General features: G+C 41.2%; 1 protein-coding gene across 4 annotated transcripts; it reads right to left on the bottom strand.

Annotated features, from left to right (window-relative positions):
• On the bottom strand, window positions 1–25,131 carry ehd3 (EH-domain containing 3). 4 transcript variants are annotated; one of them, XM_036147567.1, is made up of 9 exons: window positions 24,276–25,131; window positions 23,955–24,198; window positions 16,794–16,970; window positions 16,099–16,196; window positions 8,794–8,935; window positions 7,959–8,058; window positions 6,027–6,197; window positions 2,991–3,155; window positions 1–2,905 (listed from the first exon to the last, which is right to left on the bottom strand). In XM_036147567.1, the coding sequence occupies exons 2-9, from the start codon at window positions 24,179–24,181 to the stop codon at window positions 2,378–2,380; spliced, it is 1,608 nt and encodes a 535-aa protein (XP_036003460.1). In that variant the 5' UTR covers window positions 24,182–24,198; window positions 24,276–25,131; the 3' UTR covers window positions 1–2,377. The 4 variants fall into 4 exon arrangements, with proteins under 4 accessions (XP_036003460.1, XP_012709940.1, XP_021167349.1 ...); XM_012854486.3 differs by having other exon boundaries at window positions 24,613–25,131; XM_021311674.2 differs by having other exon boundaries at window positions 23,955–24,275; window positions 24,738–25,131.

The raw sequence follows: 25,131 nt of genomic DNA, 5'->3' as shown, positions 1-25,131 counted from the left end.
TCAAATATGATTTTTTTTTATTTCATGTTTGAACTGTTTCTGAAAACAGAGAAGCAGTGAAGTACACATTTAAGCAACGCATCACCATCAGAGAAACAGAAAACACACATTTCATGTTGCAATCTGTGAACACGTGAAAACCACACACCAGTAAAGGGGTTTTGCACTCCACATTCACCAAACGTCTTTTCCACTTTCAAATGAACCGACTGAACCATATGATGAAATACGGGGAGGTAATGAGTACAGCATGCTGTTGATTATTTTCCAAAGCATTTTCAGAAGAGGCCGGTGAGAAAAAATAACTGTCTGAACCTACCGTAAATGATGTCGGAGTTTTAACAAATCTGGAGACTAATAGAACAATACAGAGTATTTATGTATTGTTGCACAAACGTCTCAGTAAGCAATATGCTATCTTGGCAGTATGATCATGACAGGATAAGAAACCAGGACTACAAAAAAGGAGCAAAAAGGTGTGGCCAGTCGGATCTCTGGTCTAAACCTTTCCAACAAGAATGACTGAAATGCAGATGGTCTTTTCATGCACAGTTCAGCCTGAAATTGTTCATGCCTCTGTTCCTCAGGCAGGTTTAGGTTTCAAGTCATCTTTTATCTTCTGGAGTAATAAATTATTTTAGTGTCCCAGTCCAGGGAATTTGAAGAAGAATCTGTGGAGGACGGTGGAGATTAGGGTGATGGCATGGAGGCCTTCTGAGCTCAAAGCCTTGGAGCTCATCACCAAACACAAAGTTTAAAAATGCCAGTGGAAACCAGCAAAAAGCTGGTTGGCAATTCCCAGATGGGCTTGATAGGCGTACTGCTAATAAAGATTTGTCCATTAATTGTTAAAAATGTTTGACATGCCACTTTCTAATCAAACTGCGAACAAAAGAAATGCGTTTTTTGTGTGAAAACTGACTCTGCTATATCGTTTTATCTTCTGAGAGGTGTCTGCCTCAACTCCAATCAGAAGCAAACTTCTTGTGACATTAAAAAGAAAATTAATATAATTTTAAATCTAGTTAGTATAAGTTTTGCATTTACACATTCAGGTCACGATAGAAGCTGAGAAATAAAAATTAAACAAAATTAAAACATGGAAATAACCAGTTATTTAAGATTTCTGGATTAATTGGAGTAATTTCTAATGTGGGCGTCTCATCTCATTATAGAGCAATCAGCACCTATGAATACCTATAATAATCGCTAATGCTAAAGTAACATGTTAGAAATACTGTAAAGCATGTTCTTTGTTTCGTTTAAATACAGGAAACAGAAAGTAAAGTCTACCAACAAGAGTAACTTTAAAAACCCTTTCAATTATGTTTGGTACAAAATTAGCCGACACTAGTTCGCTTAGGCTGTTATTGGACCGTTTTCAGAATAATCCACTGGAAGTTTCCCATCTCAGTAGCTTGTGAGATGATAAATGAATCCACGAACATGAACACTGATACATGTGTTCAACTAGACACATGTGTGGATGAGACAAATCTACAGAGAAATAACAAGCGTCTGCACATTCAATATTCAAAGTCTCTGTTCAAACAAAACATATAATATAGATTGTTAATATGGTCACAGTATCAGACATGTTAATGAGATTCAAAACGGTTTGAAAAAAATCAGAAAATAGACACAAAACAACTAAATTGGTCTTCTTTAATCCATATATTTTAATAACTCAATGAAAAGGCTGCTCCCGTTGCTTCGTTAAATCATAAAGATAAGGAATTTAACTTTATTCACTTGGGTCGTTGTTGCTTTTAAATATTCTTCTGTCTTCCAGGACACCTTCCTAACTATTTATGTCACCGTTAAACAAAGACCAGACAATTCATCCATGCCTGGAGAACTAAAAATAACGCAGGAATTGACAGAACAAGCACTGCGTGTGAAATACTGTTCTTTAGTTTGATTTAATATAGCAGAGTAAAGGAAAAAGCAAAAAAAGAATAACATTTATCTCCCTGTTATATTTTCTGCCGTCCAGTGCTCATGTTTTATTTATTACCCATTATCTTTACTTGCAGATGTAACATCTACTTTACTGTATGTATTAGCTGCTTTTTATAGAGCTAATAAAAGCTTTCAGGGGTGTTGGAAACATTTGCAGGTGAAATTTAACAAAATTGTCAAGTTTCTCTTTCATATGGTAAGACAACTATTTAATTGAGTGTGCTAAAAATCTGTTGATATTAATTAGTTTCAATTTGATGGAGCTTTCAATGCTTTGAATTAAGACTTCAGACTTTGAAATAATGGAAACAACACGACTGGACGATGAAGTTGTATGACTTTTGTTGGGGGGGGGGATTTGCATGTTTAAGTGCTCCAGTTACAGTTCTCTCTGGGGATGAAGCTCATCTCCCATTCACTCGACTATTTTCCTCTTGGAAGGAGGCACCAGGTGTGCGGGCAGCTCCGACGGCAGCTCGTGTCCCTCCAGTTTCACCTTAATCAGGTGATTAGCCAGAGCAAACTCCTCGTCATCCAGCATCCCGTCCTTGTCGATATCCGCCAGCTTCCAGATCTTTCCCAGCACCGTATTGGGCAGTTTTGACTTCACCATCTCCTTCTTCGCATTGGCCCCAGTCACCTTTCCGTTGACGGGAGAGAGGGTGTAGAAGATCTCGTCGTACGCGGGTTTGTCCCGAGCGACCACCCACTCGGCCTCATCGATGCCTTCGCCGGCTCCCTCCCCGTATCCGTGCCCAAACGGACCGTGCAGCGTGCCGTCGAACGCGCCGCCCTTCACCACAGGGTTGGGCTTCTGGTTTTCCTCTTGGCGAACCAAGACCATCAAGCCAGCAATGTCACTGGCCAGCATGTCATCGACCGCCTCCAGAAGTTTGGGCTTGAGAGGCTGGAACTTGGTGAGGTCCTGAGCTTGGAGCTGGTCCTGGAAAACAAAAGTCAGCATGAGAGAACGCTGAAATCCACACCCCACCTATGAATGTGAAATATTAAACGGCTCTTCCATTCACCTGCATCTTCTTCAGGTTGGGAAAGTCTCCGGGGGATATCTGATGCTCTCTCTCGATGCGCTTGTAAATGTCTCCCAGACTGGCGATCAGCTCCTTCTTCTTGTTGTCCTTCCCGAACACAGACGGCATCTCTTTCTTCAGAGAGCTGATGATGAAGGCGTGGACCTGTGAATGGAGACGGAAACGTCGGGATTTTCACACGGATATCTCAGACAATGTTTTGTAGTTAGACGTGATTCAAGTTAGGAGATGGAAACCGTGTGTTAGCAACAAGGTGATTGAAGCAGAGCTTTTAAGTGAATACTTGGTTGAACTACTGAATGACAACGCATCTTCCAGGTCCTGTGAGAGCTCTTTATTCTAACTTTAAGTTAAATATAGAACTTTCAGATAGTTTAAATAGTTTGTCAAAGTCTGACATTTCTTTTTTTGCTTGTCCATTTTTCTGTTTTTCTTAGGGAAGTGGCGCAGTAGGCTGTCATAGCTGTGTTCAAGAACTGAGCCAAAAAAGCAGCAAAAGGGTCAGGAGAGTTTGCAGGTCAATCCAGTAGGGAAATGCGAAGCTCTTTAAAACAGGTTTTGCTAGGCGGTGGGCAGGAGTAATAACCTGACCCAAGCCAGATGAATTTTGTTCCGCCTAGCTTCCCTCACATCCATCTGGGACATCTCCCATAGAGAGTGATTTCTTCAACCAATTTTATTGTCCAGCCAATCAGGACGCAGGGCTGGAGTTTCATAGATGTGACGTAGTGGAGACGTGACCATGACGTGAGATTGTTTTGATAGCAATGGGGGCTCGTTGAGGAAGCAAGCGTTAACATTGATGTTGCTATTTCTTCCGTGTTGTCCAATCTACCTAATATTGTTTCAGTAAAAGAACATCAGAGAACGGCTCTGAAGGCTTTTGTTGGTGGAAACCATGTTTTCGCCCTTCTCCCGACCGGATTTGGCAAGTTTTGTTTTACGGGGCGCGCCCGTGGCAGAGCGGTTAGCGGTTAGCGTGAACCATGTTAGGAGGCCTTTAGTCCTCGACGCGGTCGGCCCTGGATCGACTCCAACCTGCGGCGCTTTGCCGCCTGTCTCCCCCCCCTCTTCCTGTCAGCTCACTGTCAATAAAACGCCTGCCACTAGAGCCGCAAACACATTTAAAAAAAAAAAAAATTTGTTTTTTCCTGCGTCGCTCTCATCAGCGTCACGGGTTAGCTTCGGTGTGAGTGGTTGAAATAGCACGTCGATAAAGATGACAGACAAGTGCCTTATCCAATCATATGCAAGGATTTTTGATAAGGCCCAGCCTTCTGAAACGCCATTCCTATGGATCTGTCCCAGATGGATGAGTGGAGCTAGGCGGAGCGAAATTCATCTGGCTAGGGTCAGGTTACAGGAGTAAAGGCTGGACAATGACATTAGCGTTACCATAAAGCTTGTCCTTATGATGTGCTCTAAACTTCCTAAACAGAAAACGATGCAGACGACACGGCTCCCCAGACATCACAGAATGTGGAAAGTTCTCACTGGATCTAAAGTAACTTGGTTTATTTGCCTCTCCATTCTTCCTCCAGACTCTTGGTCTTTGATTTCAAAAGAAAATTCAAAATTTACTCTCATCTAAACATAAAAGAAAAAAAACAACAACTTTGGACCACCGAGCAACAGTTCAATCTTTTCCTCCATTATCGCTGTTGCTAGGGCAGCCTTTGCAATGACACTTTTTCCTTCCACTCAACTTTCCTCTAATGTGCTCGGATACAGTGATCAATCAACAACCAGCTTCTTTAGTAAGGAACCTTTATGGCCTAAGGTTTTAATAACCATCTTCCAGACAACCTATCAGTCCTTCCCATGATGATGTGGGCCATTCCAAAAACGTCTAGGTAATAAAAAGGATAATATATTTTTTTTGTATGATGTAATATTCAAAATTTAAGAGAATCTGAATTTTGGATTTTTATTAGCTGTAAGCCACAATCATCAAAATGAACAAAGAATAAAAGTATAATAAACGTTTTAATGATACTCTAACTGCTTTTAAGTTTTGCTATTAACATGTGAACTGTTTTATTATTTACCTGAACACCACTGACAAAGAAATACTTTGTTCTGTCCTAAAAGCGTTTTTTAAACACAGAGTTCTACAAGTTTAAAACGTCTTAACTTCAGGTTTAAAGCCTCTGGCTGCGGCTGAACACAAGTAACAAAAATCTGTCCCTGTAGGACGAAGCTCCACCTCATTTACACTCTTTACACAGCTAACTTTAATCATAAAATAGTTATAAAAAAAAGCATTACTGTCAAAGTATGAGTAAAGGGGATAAATAAGTAAACTCCCATCTTTTCGGTTATGATTTCAAACCTTTGTAATGAACAATTCATTATTTTGTTGGAATCACAGCTCGTTCTTACTCTCCACAGTCCTGACACTAGTTTAGTCATCCACTAAATCTTTCAGCTTTTGTTTTTGTTATTACACACACTGATGTGTCAGGCTTTGAAGATTAAATGTTAAAATGTTTACGAAATGAATCTTGCAAAAGAGAACTCCCAGAAAAAATAAAAAAAAATAAATGTAATATTTGTTGGGTTGCTGTGTTGATACATGTGTGTTTTCCTGCATCCGCCTCATGTCCTTGACACACACAAACACACCCATCAGCTGTCGAACAGGAAAATATCCGTCAACCCTGACGTATCTGGGGGTCTGGGTGTACACCCTTCACGTTTCCTCCGGCCACAACGTGAGGTGCACGGCCGCTCTTCCTACCTGACTTCCTGTACGGAAAGGAAGTGGGAGATAATTCACTCAGAGCCGAAAAACGGACATTTGTCCGGCACCGCTGGTTCTGCTGCAGTGATAAGTGCTCCCTGTCAAGGCTTAACGGTCATAGGAGGGATGGGGAGAACAAATAGGAAACACATGCTCCTGATGCTGACATTCACACACGGCATCCAAGGTCCCATTAATCCGCGTCACAGGCTCTGGGAGGAAATGCTGCAGCTCTCTGCTATCTCTGTGGACCCTCGCCAGCCGTGCCTTACCTTGGCTAGTCTTGCTCTCTTGATCAAGTCGTTGAGTTTCCTAAGTGCTGCATTTCTGGGTAAAGACTGAATGTCCTTAAATAAATCCTGCTCCTCTGCTTCAAACAGCTTCCTGTTGTCGGGGATCAGCAGCGGGTGAGACCAAAATGAGCCGATATAGACGCGGATCACCTGCAAATGAGAAAGACAGAAGAAATCAACTGAGGTTGGCCCGGACATTAAGCAAAAATGTTTATTCACATTACAACCACAAATGCATTTTATTGGGATTTTATGTGACAGATCCACAGGTTGAATTTGCATGTTTTCTAAGCCATTACAAGGCCTTTGTTGGACAGTAGTATAAAGCTTGGTACTGCACATTACTCCAGACTTTTTGAATTGAGAAAGCTTCCTGGAGAGGAAGAGAAACGTCTTCAACTACGGATAACAAGTCCAGTTGCTTTGTTTTTTACTTTTTTTTGGAAGATTCACAGAAATTAGCGTAGAAGATGAAGTGGGAAGAACAGGACTAACAACACTTTTCACTAAGAAAAATCCAACAAATTTGTATTCGTCCTCATTCAGTAACCTGATTGGAATGAACCCATCGGTTCTGTGAAGGCCCTCAGGGTTTGTTAGAGAACAGTAGTGAACAAACAGCATCGTGAAGATGAAGGAGGAGCCCAGACGGGTCAGGGAGAACGTTGTGGAGTAGCCTAAGGCAGGGTTGGGTTGTAAAACCATACGCTGAGCTTTGAACAACTCGCAGAACGCTGCTCAATTCATCATCCCAAAATCTAAAACCATTTAGCACAACTACAAACCCACCGAGACACGACCATCCACCTAAACTGGTACGCCAAGTAAAGAGAGCATTAATTCCCGAAACATTTCCGTCACAAACTCAGTGCAGCGATCCTGCTGTTGGCTGAGCAAATGCTTCAAACTTGAACTGTGCATCTTCCAATCCTCCTCATCTGGCTGGATATTACTTTTGAGTCTTTTAAATCCCGCTCCTGTCTGGAAGGACAAACCGGACACGGTCACAGCTGATGGCTTGCCTCGATAAAACTCAGACAATGTGGCCCTGTGATTGCTTCACGTGGCGAGTCAGAGGGCATAACACAGCCAAGGTGACTTCTACTGCCCTCGCCTCGTTGGTCCTTTCATAAAACACGTAACCAAAGGGGGAATCTGTTGACAGGACAAGGAGTTACCTGTACACTCCACATTGCAGTCCCCTGTAGATTGGATCATTGTTGAAAGTAATATACAAGAAGTCCTGTTTGCAGTTTGCCATAAACCACATGAGGGACACGGGCCTACATGCACACCACCCTGTTAAACATGATGGTGGTAGCATCATGTTGTGGGAATGCTTTTCATCAGCTGGGACAGGGAAACTGGTTCGAAGATGGATGGAGTAAAATATAGGCGACTGCTAGAGGCTTCAAAAGATTTGAGGTTCACCATAAAGCAAGACAAAGACCTCAAACATGCAACCAGAGTATCGGTTTAGATCAAAACATATCCATGGCAGAATCCCCCAGCTGAATCTCATCCCCGCTGTGAGTCTTTAGCAAGACGGCAACATTGCTGATCACGGTCACTCTCCAAAGACTCTCACTGGGATTACATGACCTCCCAATGTGGCGGCATGTGAAAAGTTCAAGTTGTATGAAAGCTTCTGCAAGGCACTAACTCTACAATGATATTGCACATGATGGATAGCTTAAAAACTCTAGTAAGTAGGGTCAAACGCTCATCACAAATTAAAAACATTTTTGTCAAGAATAAAAATCAGGTATGTGCAACATGCCACAGGTTCTAAAAAAAGGGGTTTTGATTGCAAACAGCACCAAACTTTGCCCTTTTTCCACCATGATGTCAAGATGCAAATGGAGTGCGTGATGTGAATGGTCTCCTGAAAACTTTGCTGCCACTTTGTACCTCGGGGGTGTTGACTATTTTACCCAGTGACCACATCAAGGCGCCGTACACTCTCATCAACTGCTGGGTCTCGATCTGATCCGCCTTGTTCAGCACAACTCTGGAGAAAACAACAGAAAACAGCCAACTCATTAAAAATGCTGCAGAAAGGACCAATCAGGCTTAGTTCCTATACATTTTGCATGACAAAAATCCTGTTTTCTTCTTCCAGGCTGAATTTTTGTTTTGTTTTTTTCTACAAGATTTTGAGCATTTGAGCACAAAGTAGTTGCCTGGAACCTGCTTAAATAGTAGCTGGATCTTATTATATTTATGTTCAACAAATATGTTGATTGCCAATTTCAAAATGGAGGCTCTTACATCTGGACTAATTTAGAAAAGCTCCATTTCAAAATATGTAACTCTTAGACTTGTCATTTAAGGAAATAGACTAAAGGCAACTTCTTTATTCAACAGTTTGTTAATTTTGGCACCTTTTTTGTTTTGTTAGAATTTCAATAAATAGCGGTTTTAGTGCTTTGTTTGGCATTATAGGCTCAATTTAAGAACCAAAGTTTAAATTCAACATAAATTTAAAGGTTTTTTTTGAATGAGTGTCCGTTTATTCATAAAATTAAAAACTAAATAAGTCAACTTTAAAATCCCTGCAATTTATTCCGCTTTAGACGCTTTAGAAGGAAAGAAGTCCGGAGAATAAAACCTTTGGCCATATTCAATCTACCATACTTATCCATCCGTGGAAAAGGAAGTTCTCTACTCTTCCAGACAGCGTGGGAACCCAATTATTAATTTAAAAGTCTTAACTATGATCTGGGAGATAAAAACCTCACGGTACCTGATCTTGTCTTCGTGGTTCTTCAAGGCCTTTATCACTTCCGAGAACTCGTCAGAGATGTCCAGTTTGTGGGCATCGAACAGCAATATGATCCTGTCCACACGCTCTGCAAACCACTCGAGGACAGCAGCAAAGTCGTAGCCTGAGAGGAAGAGGAGACGAAGAAAAAACAAAGAAAGAAAGTAAATACAAACAATACAGAGAAATAGGAGATTTGGATATCGGTTCAGTCTTTTCATCTGATAGCAAACAAGACATTTCAAACAGTCGCTGTGTTACTAAAATGGTTTGTGTCCTTCAAACAAGCATAGCAAGTATAGTTTTTATCCCAACATGACATGAGAAAAAAAAAAAGGAAACTGAAGACTGCAGCAGGGGAAAAGGGATTAGACCTATATTGAAACATGTTGACAGAGAAATGATTTTATTCACCCCTGAAGGTCGCGCTCTCAATGATAAACACCAAAGGAGCTTTTTATGCATTAAATTGATTTTTAGAATTGGGTGATAGGGAAGATATAAGTGCTACCTTGGTTAAAGCTCTCTACTGCAAAATGAGAGAGAACCACCACTGACTTGTGACCTTGCATGCCTCTAAAAAGGACAAAGCTGAGGCTTACCCAGAGGAATTGCGCAACACCAGAGTAAAACACAGAACACCAGAATGAGAGATTAGTGAGGAGAAATTTTCCACTCAACACATACAGACATTTAGTACATTAAAGGTTAATGAGTTATACCACAAATTATAACTAGACACGGCAACCAGGAGGCTGTTTGTGAGATGGCAGTAGACATTAGCCGCTTAAAAGCTACTTATCTGGAACACTTTCACCATTGAAATAATAAAAACACCTAGAAAACAAATTTTAAATTAAGTATATTTTCCATCTGTTTTTAAATAAGATTTTGGTGAGGGAAACAATCCATCTATTGACCCTTTATGTCTTCGAAACTTGTCCTTCCAGCAAAAAGGACAGATTTTAAATATACAAAAGCTATAAATGATTAACTATCTTGTGTTTGAGGAATCATGTTGACGGAGCCAAGGGCCTCACCAAGAACACAACATTAAATCTGAAATAGCTTTAACATAATCTTCCTTTCTCGGTGCAAGCAGAAGGTTAGCTGAGGCAGCAACGGCAGCTTTGGAGGCGTCTTCATAAATATAGCAGAAAGAAGACACTCCTGGAGAAAATGAGAGCAGAGCAGTTGAGCAACACATGAGGATATATTGTTCTTCACCGTGGAAACTTCTCAGACATTGAGAGGGGGGGGGGGGGCTGCTAGACATTTTAAGGTCTGGTATTAGCTTTGAAGGGGGTTTTCAAATGTTGCTCAGTCTCCTAAGACAACCTACCTAAAATGTAACCCTTTTTGCTGTTATGGAAAACTCTGGGCATCGAACACCACCCGACAGTAAAGATGGAAGCACACATTTATTGACTACTCATTCTGCAGAGCCGCTTCAGTCTGTTTTGCTTACAGGGCGGACATTTTATCTGCAAACGGTACACCTCAACTGTAAAATCAGGAGAATGAAGGTCACTTTAGAACAGGGAATAAGGGTTTGATTAATTGTTGAAACACACTGAATTGCCTCACCCGTCAGAATCATTGAATTCAGTGCTTCCAATCATCTCCATGCCTCCAAGGAACACTTTCTGCCAGCGTGGATCGTTGTGAGGAGGGACCTCTCTGCAGAATAATGTCCTACCAGCAGGTTTACTGCTTTATGCTCTGTTACCTGCAGCCAGAACACCTGAAAGAGCTCTTTCTTTAAAATAAAGCACCTGTGCCTTCAGACTGCTTCTGCAAACATCTGTTAAAGAACGCGTCAAGACCTGTTGTGAAATCTCCTCGCTACTAAATATTCCACTATAAACTGTTTACAGTGTTAGAACAAAGTGGAAGCGATTAGGAATGATAGCAAATCAGCCAAGAAGCGGTAGACGGAATAAAATTATAGCGCAGGGTCAGCAGCTGGTGAGGTGCATTTTGCTCAGAGGTTGCAAACATTGTGCACAGTCAACAGCTACAGATCTCCAAAGTTAGCGTGGCCTCCAGAGTGGCTCAACAACAGTGCAGAGAGAGCTTCATCGAGTCAGTTGCTATGGTCTTAAATCACCAAGTGTAACGCAGAGTGCCAGATGCAGTGGTGTTTCACGCTGCCACTGGACTCTAGAGCAATGGAGACGTGTTCTCTGGAGCGACCAATCACGCTTCTCCTTCTGACAATCCAATGGACGAGCATAGCTTTAGCGGTTGCCAAGAGAACGATACCTGCCTCACTAATTTGTTGCAAGTGTAAGGTTTGGTGCAGAGGGGATTACTCCCGTTTTTGCAGGAGTTAGACTCTGCCCTTGGTTACAGGGAAAAGGAAGTCCTAATGCTCCAGCATGCCAAGACATTTCTGATGCCTCTGATACTTTGGGAACAGTTTTCAGATGGACCCTTCTTGTTCCCCCATGACTGCACACCAGACTGCTTGCGACTCTCGGCGACTGGATCTCTGACCATCTGATCAAGACAGACCAGGGCAGGGGTCTCTTTTTGTCGGAGCTATGCATCAATATGGAGGAAAAGGCAAGAGTCAGACAGGAAGTGAGACATGGTGGCAAACGAAAACACATTCGCATTGGGGGAAAATTTCAAAGTAAAATATTCTTGGCACAGGGGCAGACTTAAATGTTCGCAAACAATAAAGCATTTAAAGAAACAACGTAGTTACCAACGATAGGAGCACAAAAATACTGGAAAAAAAGTAAAACCTGCAATGTTCTTTCAGGTTGTTCGGTCAGCAACTACAGCTTTGAGATCACAGCCCCGCCGGCTTGGGTTTATGTTGTTGGGATTTGTGGTATATACTCATCATCGTCGACAACTTTATTTATAAAGCACCAAAGTGTTGAGCGTCAAAGACAATAAAATAATGATAAAGGATAAAATTATAAAACTAATCAGCCAATAATAAATGAAGAAACTGGCTACAAAACACAATAAAGCAACGCGAATGTTCGATATTGCGAGTTCGGTGGTTCGTAGAAGGAACCTATAGTCGTAGTCTGCGTGTTTTTAAGAAATCGGATCAGAGAGTGAACAGTCAGACGCATCCGGTGTGTTTCCGCGTTAAGAGCCGAGCCTTCTCATCCCACATCTGTGTCTAAGCTCACAAATGTGCTTTTGGAAGAATGGTCCAAGTTTCCAATAAACACAGTTTTTAAGAGCTCAAGCTGCTGAAGCTGCAAATGTCAACCAAATCCCTTTTAAAACCTTTACATTATAAACAGGATATTACTAAATTCAATTTGTGTTAAAAGGCAAATGCCCAGATAATTGTGCCAATATTAGTGCATCTTGCACCATAACAATTACAAGATGAGGCTGTGAAGACGGTGGTGAAAGAAAAGCAAAAAAATCTAGACAATCAGTTTAATGAAAATTGCATAGTTAAAGTTGTTTTCCTTAACAGCAAAGTGATCTTCCACAAAGACAATTTGTTTTCCCAAAGTCATGTGACAAAGCTGGTGAAGAACATGTTAGAGCTCATACGCTTTTCAAAAATCAGACGATTTTTGCAGCTGGTTGACTCCCAGATTTAGAGCATAGTCCACTATACCTCCAAAAGGACATCTACGCAGACAGCTATAGGCTGACAACGGCTCATCTAGACACAGAAATAAATAAAGGCATACTCTGATAACACAAAAACACAGAACGTGACATAGAATGGATACAGTGGTAAACTGAGTAAACATGATGATTAAATGTAACAATTTAATCCATTCAGTTGATGGGAAGGAAAACTAAAATGGATTTGAGAACACAAACACATTGTGTGCCCCAAGAGAAAACACAGCTGTGCTGATTCAGTTGTACTTTCTGGAAAAAAAATAAAAACTTTAAAAAAATGAGCCGACACGGCACTGTGTTAAATCATCTACTACCACACCTAAATAACATCCTGTTGGTATTCACAAATCACTCATTCTGGTATGTTTCTCAACAGAAAAGCTGGAGTAAAAAAAAAAAAAAAAAAAAAGATGAAAAACTATTTTCCACTTTTGTGCTCTGAGGAAACTGCACATCCAGGCAAATAACCCCACCCCGACTATGAAGAAATCAGCTATGATATGCAGAACTCACTGGTTGGGAGTTAATTGTGTAAGAATAATTATGCATTTCATCATTACGGTGGGACTCGAAAGGCGACAGCACAGCATGGATGTATTATTGAGATGGTTCAACACAATGCAAAGCAGAACCCTAACAGTGAAACTGAAAGTGTTGCAAATAATCTGTCCCGTCCTCCTAAACAAAATTCAAGCTTCAGCTTTCAAGAAGAAAAAAGGGATGAAAGAGGTAAACAAAGGAAGACTAAGCCTCGTCTCAGGAAATGATTTAACGAAGGCAAGGCCATGAAAGCATTTTACTGCTCTGTTCAAGTGTCTCGGCTCTTTTCTAAATGTTGCTGGTTGGTATGGTAATGCCATTATAGAGCTCAGGGAATGCTAACCATGCCACACAAGACACACATTTCTGCCTATGCTGTCTCTTCACCTCGGTGTACAAGTTCTCAGCAGCTAAAAGGGTTGTGTGTTGTATTGTACATTGTATCCTGCAAAGCAAATATCCTGTATTTACCTCTTTACAGATTTCTCTGAGGCAATGGGCTGATTATATCGCCTGCCGTGGATTTTGACCACTCTTCCTTGCAGATTTGTTTAAATGTATCCAAATCGAAGGATTTTTTTCAACATGAATGGATTGTTTAAGAGTTCGTTAGGATTACATTTTTGAAGTGCACTTCTACGAAGGCTTTATCAGTAATTATTCCCTTATCTGTAGAAGAAAGATGTGATTTCAGTGTGGGCTTTTAAAAACCTTAAATAAATCCTCAGAGTGGTGGAAGCTAACAGCTATTCAGATGTACACCACCTGTTTTCGCTGACTATAGCTAATTAAAAAGACTTAAACTGAAAACGTTTATATCAGTGGGATATAATGCTATGTTCGTGAATATTAAATAGTGCACGAAAGTTAAATATCATTTATTTTATTTCTCATACATTCCCTTACAATTTCCCGATGTGTGGATACAGTTTTCAGCTGCTGAGACACTGATTCAGTGTACAAGCCTGTTAGCTTCCTACTATTCTGGGATGTATTTACTTTCCTAACAAGTTCATAGTCATATAACATGTTTCTACTACTAGCAGTAGGGGTACACTGATCAAAAATAACTTAAAAGAACGTCAGTTAAAATAAAAATAAAAATCTCTTTAAGGTAAACTAAGCATCGCCCTTAGGTTGTCCAGACTTTAACTATGCCCTTTCAAAACCTTAATTTGTTTTTTTTTATAGCTTTTCAGAAGTGGACTTCCAGGTGTCTTTTGGATCACTGTCCTGCTGCATAATCCAAGTTAACTTGAGCTAAAGAAAGCTAATAGTTATACATTATCCATCATAAGAGGGCAGAATTCATGGTTCTATCAGTTACAGAAAGTCGTCTCAGTCCTGCAGCAGCAAGCAGCCCCGGAGCATCAAAGTACCTGGATGCAGTGTTCATTTTACGCCAGACCCCAACTGATGTAAGGTTTACGTCTCCACCCTGAGCCAGGAGGGTTTGGAAAGCCATTTCTCCTTGATAAATGATATCATCATTTGAAAACTGCATTTTTTTTGTTTACTGAAATGATCTTTGATAATAAAATTGGTTTGATGATACGAAACGTAAGCATAACATAAGCAGGGTGGCTTACAGGCATGTTTTTAAAAGCATAAATTTACATCAGATGCATGTTTCTGCTCTGAAAAGAACAATGGCCACATGGAAAGAGCAACAAATGGAAGGCGCGTTAGATGAACAACTGTTGAATGCATCCCATCAATCAGCAGCATCAACAAGGTGACTTCTACTACCGTCTAGCCAAACTGAGACTTGACTTTTGGGATATTTTCGGAAGTGAACTTTGACTTTGTTTTCCCGTTTATTCCCTGCCAAACAGGAGCGTATATACATCTAAAATTAGAACTTCAATCTAATTTAGACGCTGTGTAGCGTAAATACGCGCGTTGTACACGTATTATGCTTCTAATGTACATTTATTAACTGATTAAAATGAAAAGCTAAGCGTAGGACACACATTTGTTGCTTTGCTGCGCTTACGCGCCGCAACACATCCGGTGTATTTCCTCCTTTAATCATTTGTGTGTGGCAAAAATGAAAAAAAAAAAAAAGAATAAATCCATAAGTTTACAGAATATATATATATATATATATATATATATATATATATATATATATATATTATATATATATATATATATATATATATATATATATATATATATATATATATATATATATATATATATGGGCCAATCTCTCTCTGCAGCCAAGTAAAGTAGGTGCTTGTTTTTATAAGTTGGGAAATAGCTATAAAAATACCTACTGGTACTCACAATACAGAGTGGCTTCTTGGGGTCACAAAGTCCTCTTGATAACAATTTATTCCAGTGCTTTTGTTTACATTTTTACCTAGAACAGGACATTTTTTTTTACCTGGAACATGAAAGCATGTCATCTACAAAGACACACGTCAACGTTTCCTCCTCCTAAGCAGTATTAGGGTTCTCTGGTTATGTTTTCTGTTGACAATGATTTGACATCTAAATCTAAACCACATGCAACTGCTTGTTTTTCCAGCTAATTAAAGGAATTTTTGCCTGTGCTGGACAGTCAACTGTGAAGGCGGAGCCGGGACGCATGTGGCGACAGAGTCAAGTTTGATGGGCAACGCTGCAGAGTGGCTGTGAAGGAATTATGGATGTTGCAGCTGTGGTTTACTACGCTCAAGCATTTAACCACAGACTAACTCAGCATGTGTGAATGCGCTTTCATCTGCAACTCTGTTTGGTGTTTTTGAAAGTACTTGGGAAAGGAAAAAAAAAAGAGAATGACATTTTTCCTGTACAGGGTTTGTTACAGGCCTGCAGAGTTAAAAAAAAAAAAAAGTGTGCGTGTGCCTAGAGTGCATTCAAAGCTCATCTTTTTGTCTCCGCTTCCTGCTCTTTGAAATGAACGAGACGTAATCCTCCTGAAAGCAACAGCTAAAATAAACACACGGACACAAGTGTCCAAAGGAAATGCTGACACAGGGTTTCAGAGATCAGTGGGACTGTGAGCCTGCAGCTGAGTGGGTCCAATGAATTTACAAACACAAACACACACACACACACACACACACAGAAACATAAATAGAGGACTACATAAAAGTTTGAGATGACAAGTGTGTGTCTTACCGCGACTTATTCTCTGTTTCTCTCCAGACAGAATTCCTGGCGTGTCGATCACACTAATGCTTTCCAGCACGGGGTTAGGTAGCTGGGCGCACACAAACCTGCACACACACACACACACACACACACACACACACACACACACACACACACACACACACACACACAGAAGAAGATGGGGACATTGGACCAAATTAGGACAGGAGGGTAAAGTGATCTTATAACAAACACTGTCCCACACTGAGACACCTCTACCTCTCCTATCCCTTCTCCTCCGTGTCGACTCGTCTCCGCGTGTTTGCTCAGCTGAATAAATATGAACGCGTTAGGGGTCATCCTCACAGCGATTCTGCCCCTCATCCTAACTCATCATTAGAATATCTGCGACAGCATATCGACAAAACGAGCGTAGTGTCTTTCAGAAAGATGGCTGTGCAAGGATCCCTCACTGGCAACACAGTCACCCAAAAGCCTGAGCCATAAGAGGAGGGAAATTCAATCACGCAGGAATGTGGAGCGCTGGTGTGGATTCTCACTTGTACTCTGCAGGCTTTTCCCCCCACGTTTACTCACTTTACCTCAGTATAACGTTCTGCTTCCACTGAACCCTCCTCCTAAGATGTCAGACAACACCTGCCTGCGTAAAGCAACGACTTCCCCCTGTGTGTGCGTGTGTTCGGTGAATTTGAGCATCTTACCTGTTCAGGAAAGCGTTCCCAAACGCGTTCAACTTTCTGAAGGGCTTCTTGGGGTCGACCACCAAAGCGTTGCCGGGGATGACTCCTTCGGTGTCGCCGTGCATCACCGCGATGAAAGAATCCGTGGTGGGCTCTGGGCCAATCCGCATTCCAGGAAAATCCTGCTCCAGCAGGTAGCTGCGGGTGAAATTGAAGGTCATGGTGTTAAACTTGGAGAGATAAGAGATTCCTTTGATATACCCAACAGCATGTAAATATTCCCATATGTGGGAATGACCTTCCAAGAAAGTACAACCAGAAGCAAAGAACACTTTTTTAAAGTGCATTTCAAATTTCACTTTGACTGGCATGCACTAGCTCATGAATATCACAAATACTGTAAAGCCCCACGGGAAGCAACCGTGATCCAGCTGTAGCTCCTAGACTCTACAAACTGGGAGCATTTCTGGAGGATCTGGTGGACCCAATGGGATGCCGTCGCCGTTGTTCCACATTCCCCATTAAATACAGCACCGTGACACGCTCTGTAAAATCCCAATACGCCCAGACAAGCAGATAGAAGCTCCTCCTATTTTATGATGCGGTGAAGCGCGGTGAATATGGCGTGACCTTTTGCGGATGCGAAATGCACAGCGGCCAACACCGCTTGGTGCAGACGGAAATTTTGCAGATACCGTGTTCGGCGTGAACGCACCATAACACGAGGAAATGAAAGGGATTAGTGGAACCTCAAATGCTGTCACATCTTTGAAGGATGCGTTTAGCTTTTCATGGAGATCCCGTCCTGAATACTGCGTGAGTATTGGGATCAAGGCTGTGAAATTCACAGTGTTCTTATGCATCAAGACAGAGGAGCACACTTTCAATGTGACAAAATGGTGTTTGAGTTTTATCCATATTTAAATATCAATTGGCTGTATGGGAACTAATTTTTCCTGGTCAACCCCATCTTCGTGAAAAGAAGAATTGGCCTCTGGCATCCGTAGTTATGTCAAACATACTTGCTTTACTACTGGAGGCTTTATACCTACAAATCCTCCCTTGACGCCTAATATGAAAGAAGGGAGAAGAGGGACAACAAGGATGAAATAAGAGAAACAGAGAAGTGTCTAGGAACTAAATTTAAATGCTCTGAGCCAATTGGTTAATTATTTGCAGAGCTAACCAGCTAGTAGGGCAAGCCGTCAGTTTCACATTCAGTTTCAAGCACTGAGCATGCCAAGGTGAATGAATCTTCCTCAATGCAGACAGCGCAGTGTAATGTTGGTCGGAGTGACGTTATCATCACATCTTGGCGAGGATATTTGATTCACAACTGTTCTGTAGCAGGGGTGCATATGTGCAGTATACACGGCCTGGGAGATCACTGGTGCTCAGGCAGGTGAACTTCTCCTATGGGTCGGCAGAAAAAGTGACAAATAAAACTAAAAAAAAAAAAAATCAGCAGAAGCCTGATTATCTGGTGATCATATCGTGTGTGCTACAGGGCTGAACATGTCATTTTCCTACAGCACCAAGTCTTCCGAACTCACTGAAATGACAGGCAGGTATGTGACAGTGGTTTAAAAACTCAGGACAGCCAAGTTGTAAAAATGCATAATGCACTTAAACATTTCACGTTTCACATGTATAAGACTGAATTCTAAATTTTATTTCTTTCCATGACACTTTTTGTAGCGTCTTTCACAATTCTGGTTATACTGACAGACCTTTAGGAAAGTTTGAGGCAATTTAAAGCAGAAGGGTTACATTTTTCAAGCACAAACTGGGATGTGTGGTATTTTCCCTATGGATTGTCTCCCTAAACTCACACCTTGCCGGGGGGAGCCAGTGGTGCCTGGCAGAGCCGTCTCTATACATACGGGCCTGGGTAGTGTGAATCCTCTTTTCTGTGAGGCGCTTGTGCAACACATACATAGATCTACGGTGCAGCTACGGGATGACGCCCGGTGTGTAACCTCACACACGTACAGCATGCGTTTGCAGCTATGACATCCATGTCCTTCCAGATCACCTCAGCTTGAATTCTGCACTTCCACTAAGAATCTATTTCGAGATTCACAGCAGAATGCTTCATCAGCGCCACAGATAAATCACACATCATGAGGTTTAAAGCAGAAAAAAGGGACAAGGAGGTGGGTTCAGTCGCATGCATGCTCAAAGGATGACCAGCTTCTTGACACTCTGCAGGTTAAATAAATAATTTCAGTCCAACGATGAGATTCTCTGGGCTTATTTCTAAAGGTATGTTACTGCCTTACAGCATGGCCGTGCAGCCTTGAGAAAAAAAGAAAAAAACATTTGTTTAGTATGCAAAAAGAGCCGAGGCACAAAGTGAAAGACGAGTTGCAAGGAGCAAGAGCTTGGACCAAGGATTACTAAGCACTTTGCACATTCTGCATTGCGCTGTTAAAATGCCGGTGGCGTGGGGTCAGGCAGCTGAGCGGGGGTGTTGCCATCAGAAACCGAGATGGGACAGAGAGAAAGAATTAGAACTTTATGAGGAAGATGAGAGAGCAGGGACGTCTCCATGTCTTGTAGCAGGAAGTGACTAACAGCATCCTCTCTCCGGCTTTCAAAGCCCTAACTCGCCAATTACCCACTGTGCTCTCTGCAAGTGTGTGTGTCTGTCGAAGCTCCTCGGCTTAAACGAGCCTCCGCAACCGGAGTGCTGATGTTGCTCAGCGTTCCGCATTACTTCCAGGGATAGTTCCCGGTCAGACGCTTTGATAGAACATAGGAAATGCAGCCAGAGCAAAAAGTAAGACTAAACTGTTTCATTTGAAAAAAAAAATCATCAAAGAATCTTTCAAATGACACCGAGAGCATGCAAGCAGGTTAAAAATTAAAACATTTGCAGCAATTTAAAGATACAAATTCCAGAATTTGTTTCAATATTGTAGGGCTGGGCTATATATTGAGATTTTAAAAATATTGAGATTTTTTTACAAAAGGGATCTAAGATGAGACTACATCATTTATATCGAGATGGTATATGTTGTGTTATTATAATTATACTCTTATGTATTCCAGTGGGTTATTTTTCAGCGGGTTCACATATTTATCTACAGCTGTGCCTGTGAGACATCTGGGATAAAGCTTTGACACAGAGATGCCTTTTTATAATTACTTTATGAAAAAAAAAAAACACATATTGACATAGATATTATAGATCAATAATCAGCCTAAAAAACATTGAGATATTATTTTTGGTCCATATCGCCCAGCCCTACAATATTGGATTCATTTCTATACTTTTTTAGATTTAGTCATGAAACTGTCACTAAAAGGCAATTTCAGGAGGTTACATCATGAAGAAAAAATTAATTAAAATCAGGTATCTGATTGTACTATTTTTTAAGTACATCTAATTGTTAGATTCTGATATTAAAAAGGAAATTATTCAAAAAAATTTGAGTGGACAATGATTTGTCCTAGAAAAGTAAGTGTAGGCGTATCAAATCAGATTTTTAGGAATAAAGACCGATGAAAACAGTAACTAATAAGACTACTTGGTTGACTACATGTGACTTTTGTACAGTCTAATGCAGGTTTGCCAAAAAATGTACAGTATGAAACATCTATGTTGTTAACAGGAAGGAAACCAGATCGATAAATTATATTCTTGGTACATTAACTCAAGATTCTCACAACTTCAAAACACAACAGGAAACAAAACGCTGTTTTTGAGCAAACACTAGCTGCATAAACACCAGTCCAACCACTGGAGCCTGGAGACTACCGTACTATTAATAGCAAAACATCAATGGCAGAACTTAAACAGGAATGGTTTTAATGGTGGATTGTATATGTTAGTGTATCTGAGGAATGTATTGCCTTTTCTCAAAAGAAAAGTCATCCTTGGTCAACGGCTATACAAGTGACACTTCCTGTTGAAATTCATCAAAATCTAATGAACATTTATGCATGAAAATGGCAAAAGTTGTTTTTTAAATATGCACCAACAATATCGTGCATTTTAATATATACTTTAGCAAAGGGAAAAATTGACAATAAGACTTGCATATATTTTCCTTAGGGCTGGGCAACGATTAAAATATTTAATCGCGATTAATCGCCCTGATTAATCGCGATTAATCGCGATTAATCGCATTGTATTTACAAACTCCAAGAATGAATTCAAAAGTAGTGTAAAGAGCACTTTTATTTTAATGTCCTGCTGCCATATGAACAAAAGTGTTGTAACATTTGTAGCACTTATTTTATACTGGATATTTTCAACCCATCTATTGAATTTAGTGCACTAGTTGATCTTTTCTTCATAAGAGAACAGCAAGCACTGCAGCCAAAATATTGCCTTTTTTGACCTCCTGTATATTAGCCAGTCCCTAAGCTTGATGTATCATGAAACTGTTGACCTTTTGGGTTTTGTGGTTTTTATTTTATTATTACAATTTATTATTAATAATAATAATAATAATAATAATAATAATAATAATGTTATGTTCAGTGTTTTTTCGCTAATCCACCTCTTATATATTTCAATCCTTATGTAATTTTGTCTGTGTTGTGTGCACCTGCCTGTTGCTTTCATCCTATAAATTTCCCCGTCGTGGGATAAAAAAAGGATTAGCTAATGTTATCTTATCTTAAATAACACTTTTTAATATATGTACTGGGTTCTTTCAAGGTCTTAATTACATGTTATGTGTGGGCTCCAGTAACATCCATCCATCCATCCATCCATCCATCCATCCACTGATCTACCTGGATGTTCCCTGGAGGACTGAAACGCCTCAGTCAGAGACGGGTCTGTCGGGGCAGTGAGAGAAGTTTCGTCTCCTCTCTCCGTTTCTGGGGCTCGACGTTTTCATGTTTTTTCACGTGCTTAGATAAATTTGTTGTGTTTCCACTGAAATGAATCGGCTTTTTACAAAACATACAGCTTGATTTCATTTACGGTATTAAAATAAAGCCGAACGGTGCTACTTCCCGTGTTCATGTTTTTTCGCTGCTGCGGTCTCTCTCAGCTGTTTGTGTATTAAGTTTGTGTGAGAGCTGAGTGGGCGGGCCAGGCTGAGCCTGCGTGCTGATTGGCTGGCGCCGCTGAGCCATGTACGAGAGGGGAGGGGGAGCGAAAGAGTGCTGACTGACACTGACTGAAAGCATGTGAGCAACATGCGTTAATGCGCGATAAAATAAATATCGCCGTTAATAGTCTAATGAATTAACGCGAAATTAACGCGTTAACTTGCCCAGCCCTAATTTTCCTCCATAATATAAAAAGGACTCGGAGGTGGTAAACATCACCAGATAAAACTTCCTGAACCTCCATGATCTCTCAGGTTTCCCTCTCATAGCCCTGAATTCAAGCTGTAACCTTAACACAAAATTGGCTACGAGCCTCAATATATGATTAATATATAAAAAAACAAAAACAAACTATCAACCACCCAGAGATAGGAACCTGTAACTTTTGCCTGTCTAATCAGTGAACAGCAGCTCAGAAACTGACAAACGTGACACCAGCTTTCTTGTAGAAGCAACAATTTGTACTTTGATTGGCATTTTAAAGTTTAATAAGAATCAGATAACGAGTAGGAACACATTTTCCAATGCATAAAAGACGGGCAATATTAGAAGATTTTGCGATGGTGATAATATTGCAATGACGATATCAACTGCAGTACCTGCCTATTTTCTCTCCTCCTCTTTCACATTCTGTGCTCGCATCACTCTGTGATCTTGGGTATTTTGGGCGATCTGATTACCGTCCAGAGGGAGCAAAGTAGGACGGAGTTTGTTGAAACTCTAAATATTACAGTAACGTAAAACACGCAAGTTCATCACACTTTAAATGTGGTAGCCACCAACTATTGCACTTAAAACAGTCCGTTGTGGTATGAATACCACACATTGATACTGCATTGATTATATATGGTGCAGCCCTACATAAAAGGTAGTCATTCTGTTTGATTCAAAAACCAAGAACTGTATCAAAAACCCTGCAGCAACAAAACAGCAACTGATGGTTTGTCATCGAAATCGATAAAACAATGATATTGCGAACCAAAACATTTGATCCCGGTCGTTCTGAACGAAGGAGTTCATCTGCCAGAAGCGTTGCACATTAGCACAGAGACATGATGCAAGGAAGGAATGCTGTGCCACGGAGGGACGCGTCCAGATGCAAGACATTTGTGCGTGTGGGTGTTAAATTAACTTTTTACAGAGCAAATAAAGCTTTCAGAGGTGCGGCTCACCGCAGGCTTTTATTTTATGTTGCTCTTTGTGCCGTTTTAATTGTCCTACGTTTCATTTGCGATTTTCACCAGTTTGGTTTGTGAACAGGAGTCGGTTCGGGTGTGTCCGCCTCTCCCCGTTTTTATCTCTCCGCTTTCTCTCGTCGTACTTATTTGTGTGTGTGTTTCCTCTCTCGGTCTAATTTAACTAAAATGGTCAACTGCGGCTCAGTGGGTAGAGTAGTTGTCTTGCGGTCGGAGTAGGGCTGTGTGATATGACTGGAATATTCTATCACGATATACTGTAAGCCTTACAAGTCAGCTCATATCGATAATTACTGAGTAGTGTTTTGTTCACCTATTTGAAACAAAGGGAGGAAAAAAGCCCAGATTTGGACTGTAACTCTAACCCTACATAGATGTAACCTTTAAAATATGTCAGCCCTACTACAAGCCTTGCTTAATTTGGCCGTCAGAGGTGGAGAGGCTAAATCATTTACTCTGTCTATATCCCCAAGAAAACCACGTGGTTCTGGATCGGAGTTTAGTGGAATTATTGAATATTATATCGCTGTATTTTCTATTTATATTGATTAGGTGTCTTTTGCGAAATATATATTGATATTGATTTATTGCCCAGCACCAAGTCGGGGGGTTCCATCCATCCACTCATTTTCTAACCCGCTAAATCCCTCATGGGGTTGTAAGTTTGATTTCTGCTCCTCTAAACATATAATTCAGTCCAATTAATAATCACCTTTATTTGTCATTGTAACTTTATACTGCCCTCTGCATTTAGACCCTGAGCTGCCACTATGGGATGCCTGTGGAGCATTCTGAGGTCTTGCTCAGTGGCGGTCTGCGGGATTTGAACCAGGGAACCTGCAACCCTCCCACAACTGGACCACCGGCAGCCCCCATTTACCACTGACCTAAGGAAGTGTGGCTGTAGTCTTACCGGATGAAGCTCGTCTTTCCGGTGGAGTACTGCCCCACCAGTAGGACCATGGGCTTGTTGTCGAAGTCAGCATCCTCCAGGGCCGGAGAGTGAAACTCGTGGAACTTGTAGCTCTCCTCCAGCGGCAGGAGTTTGGTTTTGTAGAGTTTTTTCAGTCCCTCACTGACCGTCTGAAAGACCTCCGGCTCCTTCTTCCTCCGGTCGTCGGTCCCAAGCCAGCTGAACATGGCTGCAGTTTGACCTACTGTCGGACCAATTCACCAACTTTTAGGTGGCAAAATCTAAAATGACTTGGATAAGCTTGTTCAGCTTTCTACTGACCTGAAGAATCAGAAATGTTGATTGGACCAGAAGAAATTGGGCATTAAGTGAGATATTTCTGCATATATGATAAAAAAATTACATGAAGCTAAGTTTTTTTTACTATGTTTTTAAAAGAAACTGCTTAAACTAAAAAAGGATAAACACTAAACTTACAATACCAATCCAAATTGAATATAATGTAAGCCACGCAACTATCAAGTAAATAAAAAATGATTTAACCTGCACTGGATAAAGTTGATCCTACAATTAGGAGGCTGTTTTATTCTGCGCTCACGTCTACAACTAAAAGAACCAAACCAAATAGCGATATCTATATATTAAGATTCAAACGCACTTCACTGCTCGGGCTCATTGGTCCGCGCAGCTCCAGGCCACCATTGCTACCTCTGAATGGATTTTGTTTTTGTTTACTAATCTGGATCAGTAAACAAAGGGGAAGAGCGCAGCTCCTCTGCGCACCGTTACCGCCGTCCGGTCTGGTCCACTAAACTGCAGAGCGGTCCCAGGAACGACGCACCGAGCAGCTGCTGGCAAGTGCGCATCCACCGCTATTTGTGTTCAGCCTCTCCTGCTCCCACAAAGCAGCCCGAACCTCTCCGGGCTCCGCAAGGTGCTCCCGCAGCTCTCGAGCCGAAAAGCAAGACGCGAAGCTGACGGTTTCAGCTGACGCTAAGCGTTAGTTTTTATTTTTGTTTCTCTCTGCCGCCTTGGTGCGGAGCTGAGTGGGTCGGCAGCTGATATCCTGCAGCCCAATTTAAATGCCGAGTGACGGAGAGATGGGGGAAACCTGACCCCCCGGCGGAAGTGCTCAGCTGCAGGCAGCGCGGAGCTCGGCCCACCGCGGCCCCGCCCA

This window comes from Fundulus heteroclitus, chromosome 15, assembly GCF_011125445.2.
Source record: "Fundulus heteroclitus isolate FHET01 chromosome 15, MU-UCD_Fhet_4.1, whole genome shotgun sequence".
Taxonomy (NCBI): Eukaryota; Metazoa; Chordata; class Actinopteri; order Cyprinodontiformes; family Fundulidae; genus Fundulus; species Fundulus heteroclitus.
Note: the sequence above shows the minus strand (reverse complement) of the source record. Positions and strands in the feature narration are given on the sequence as shown.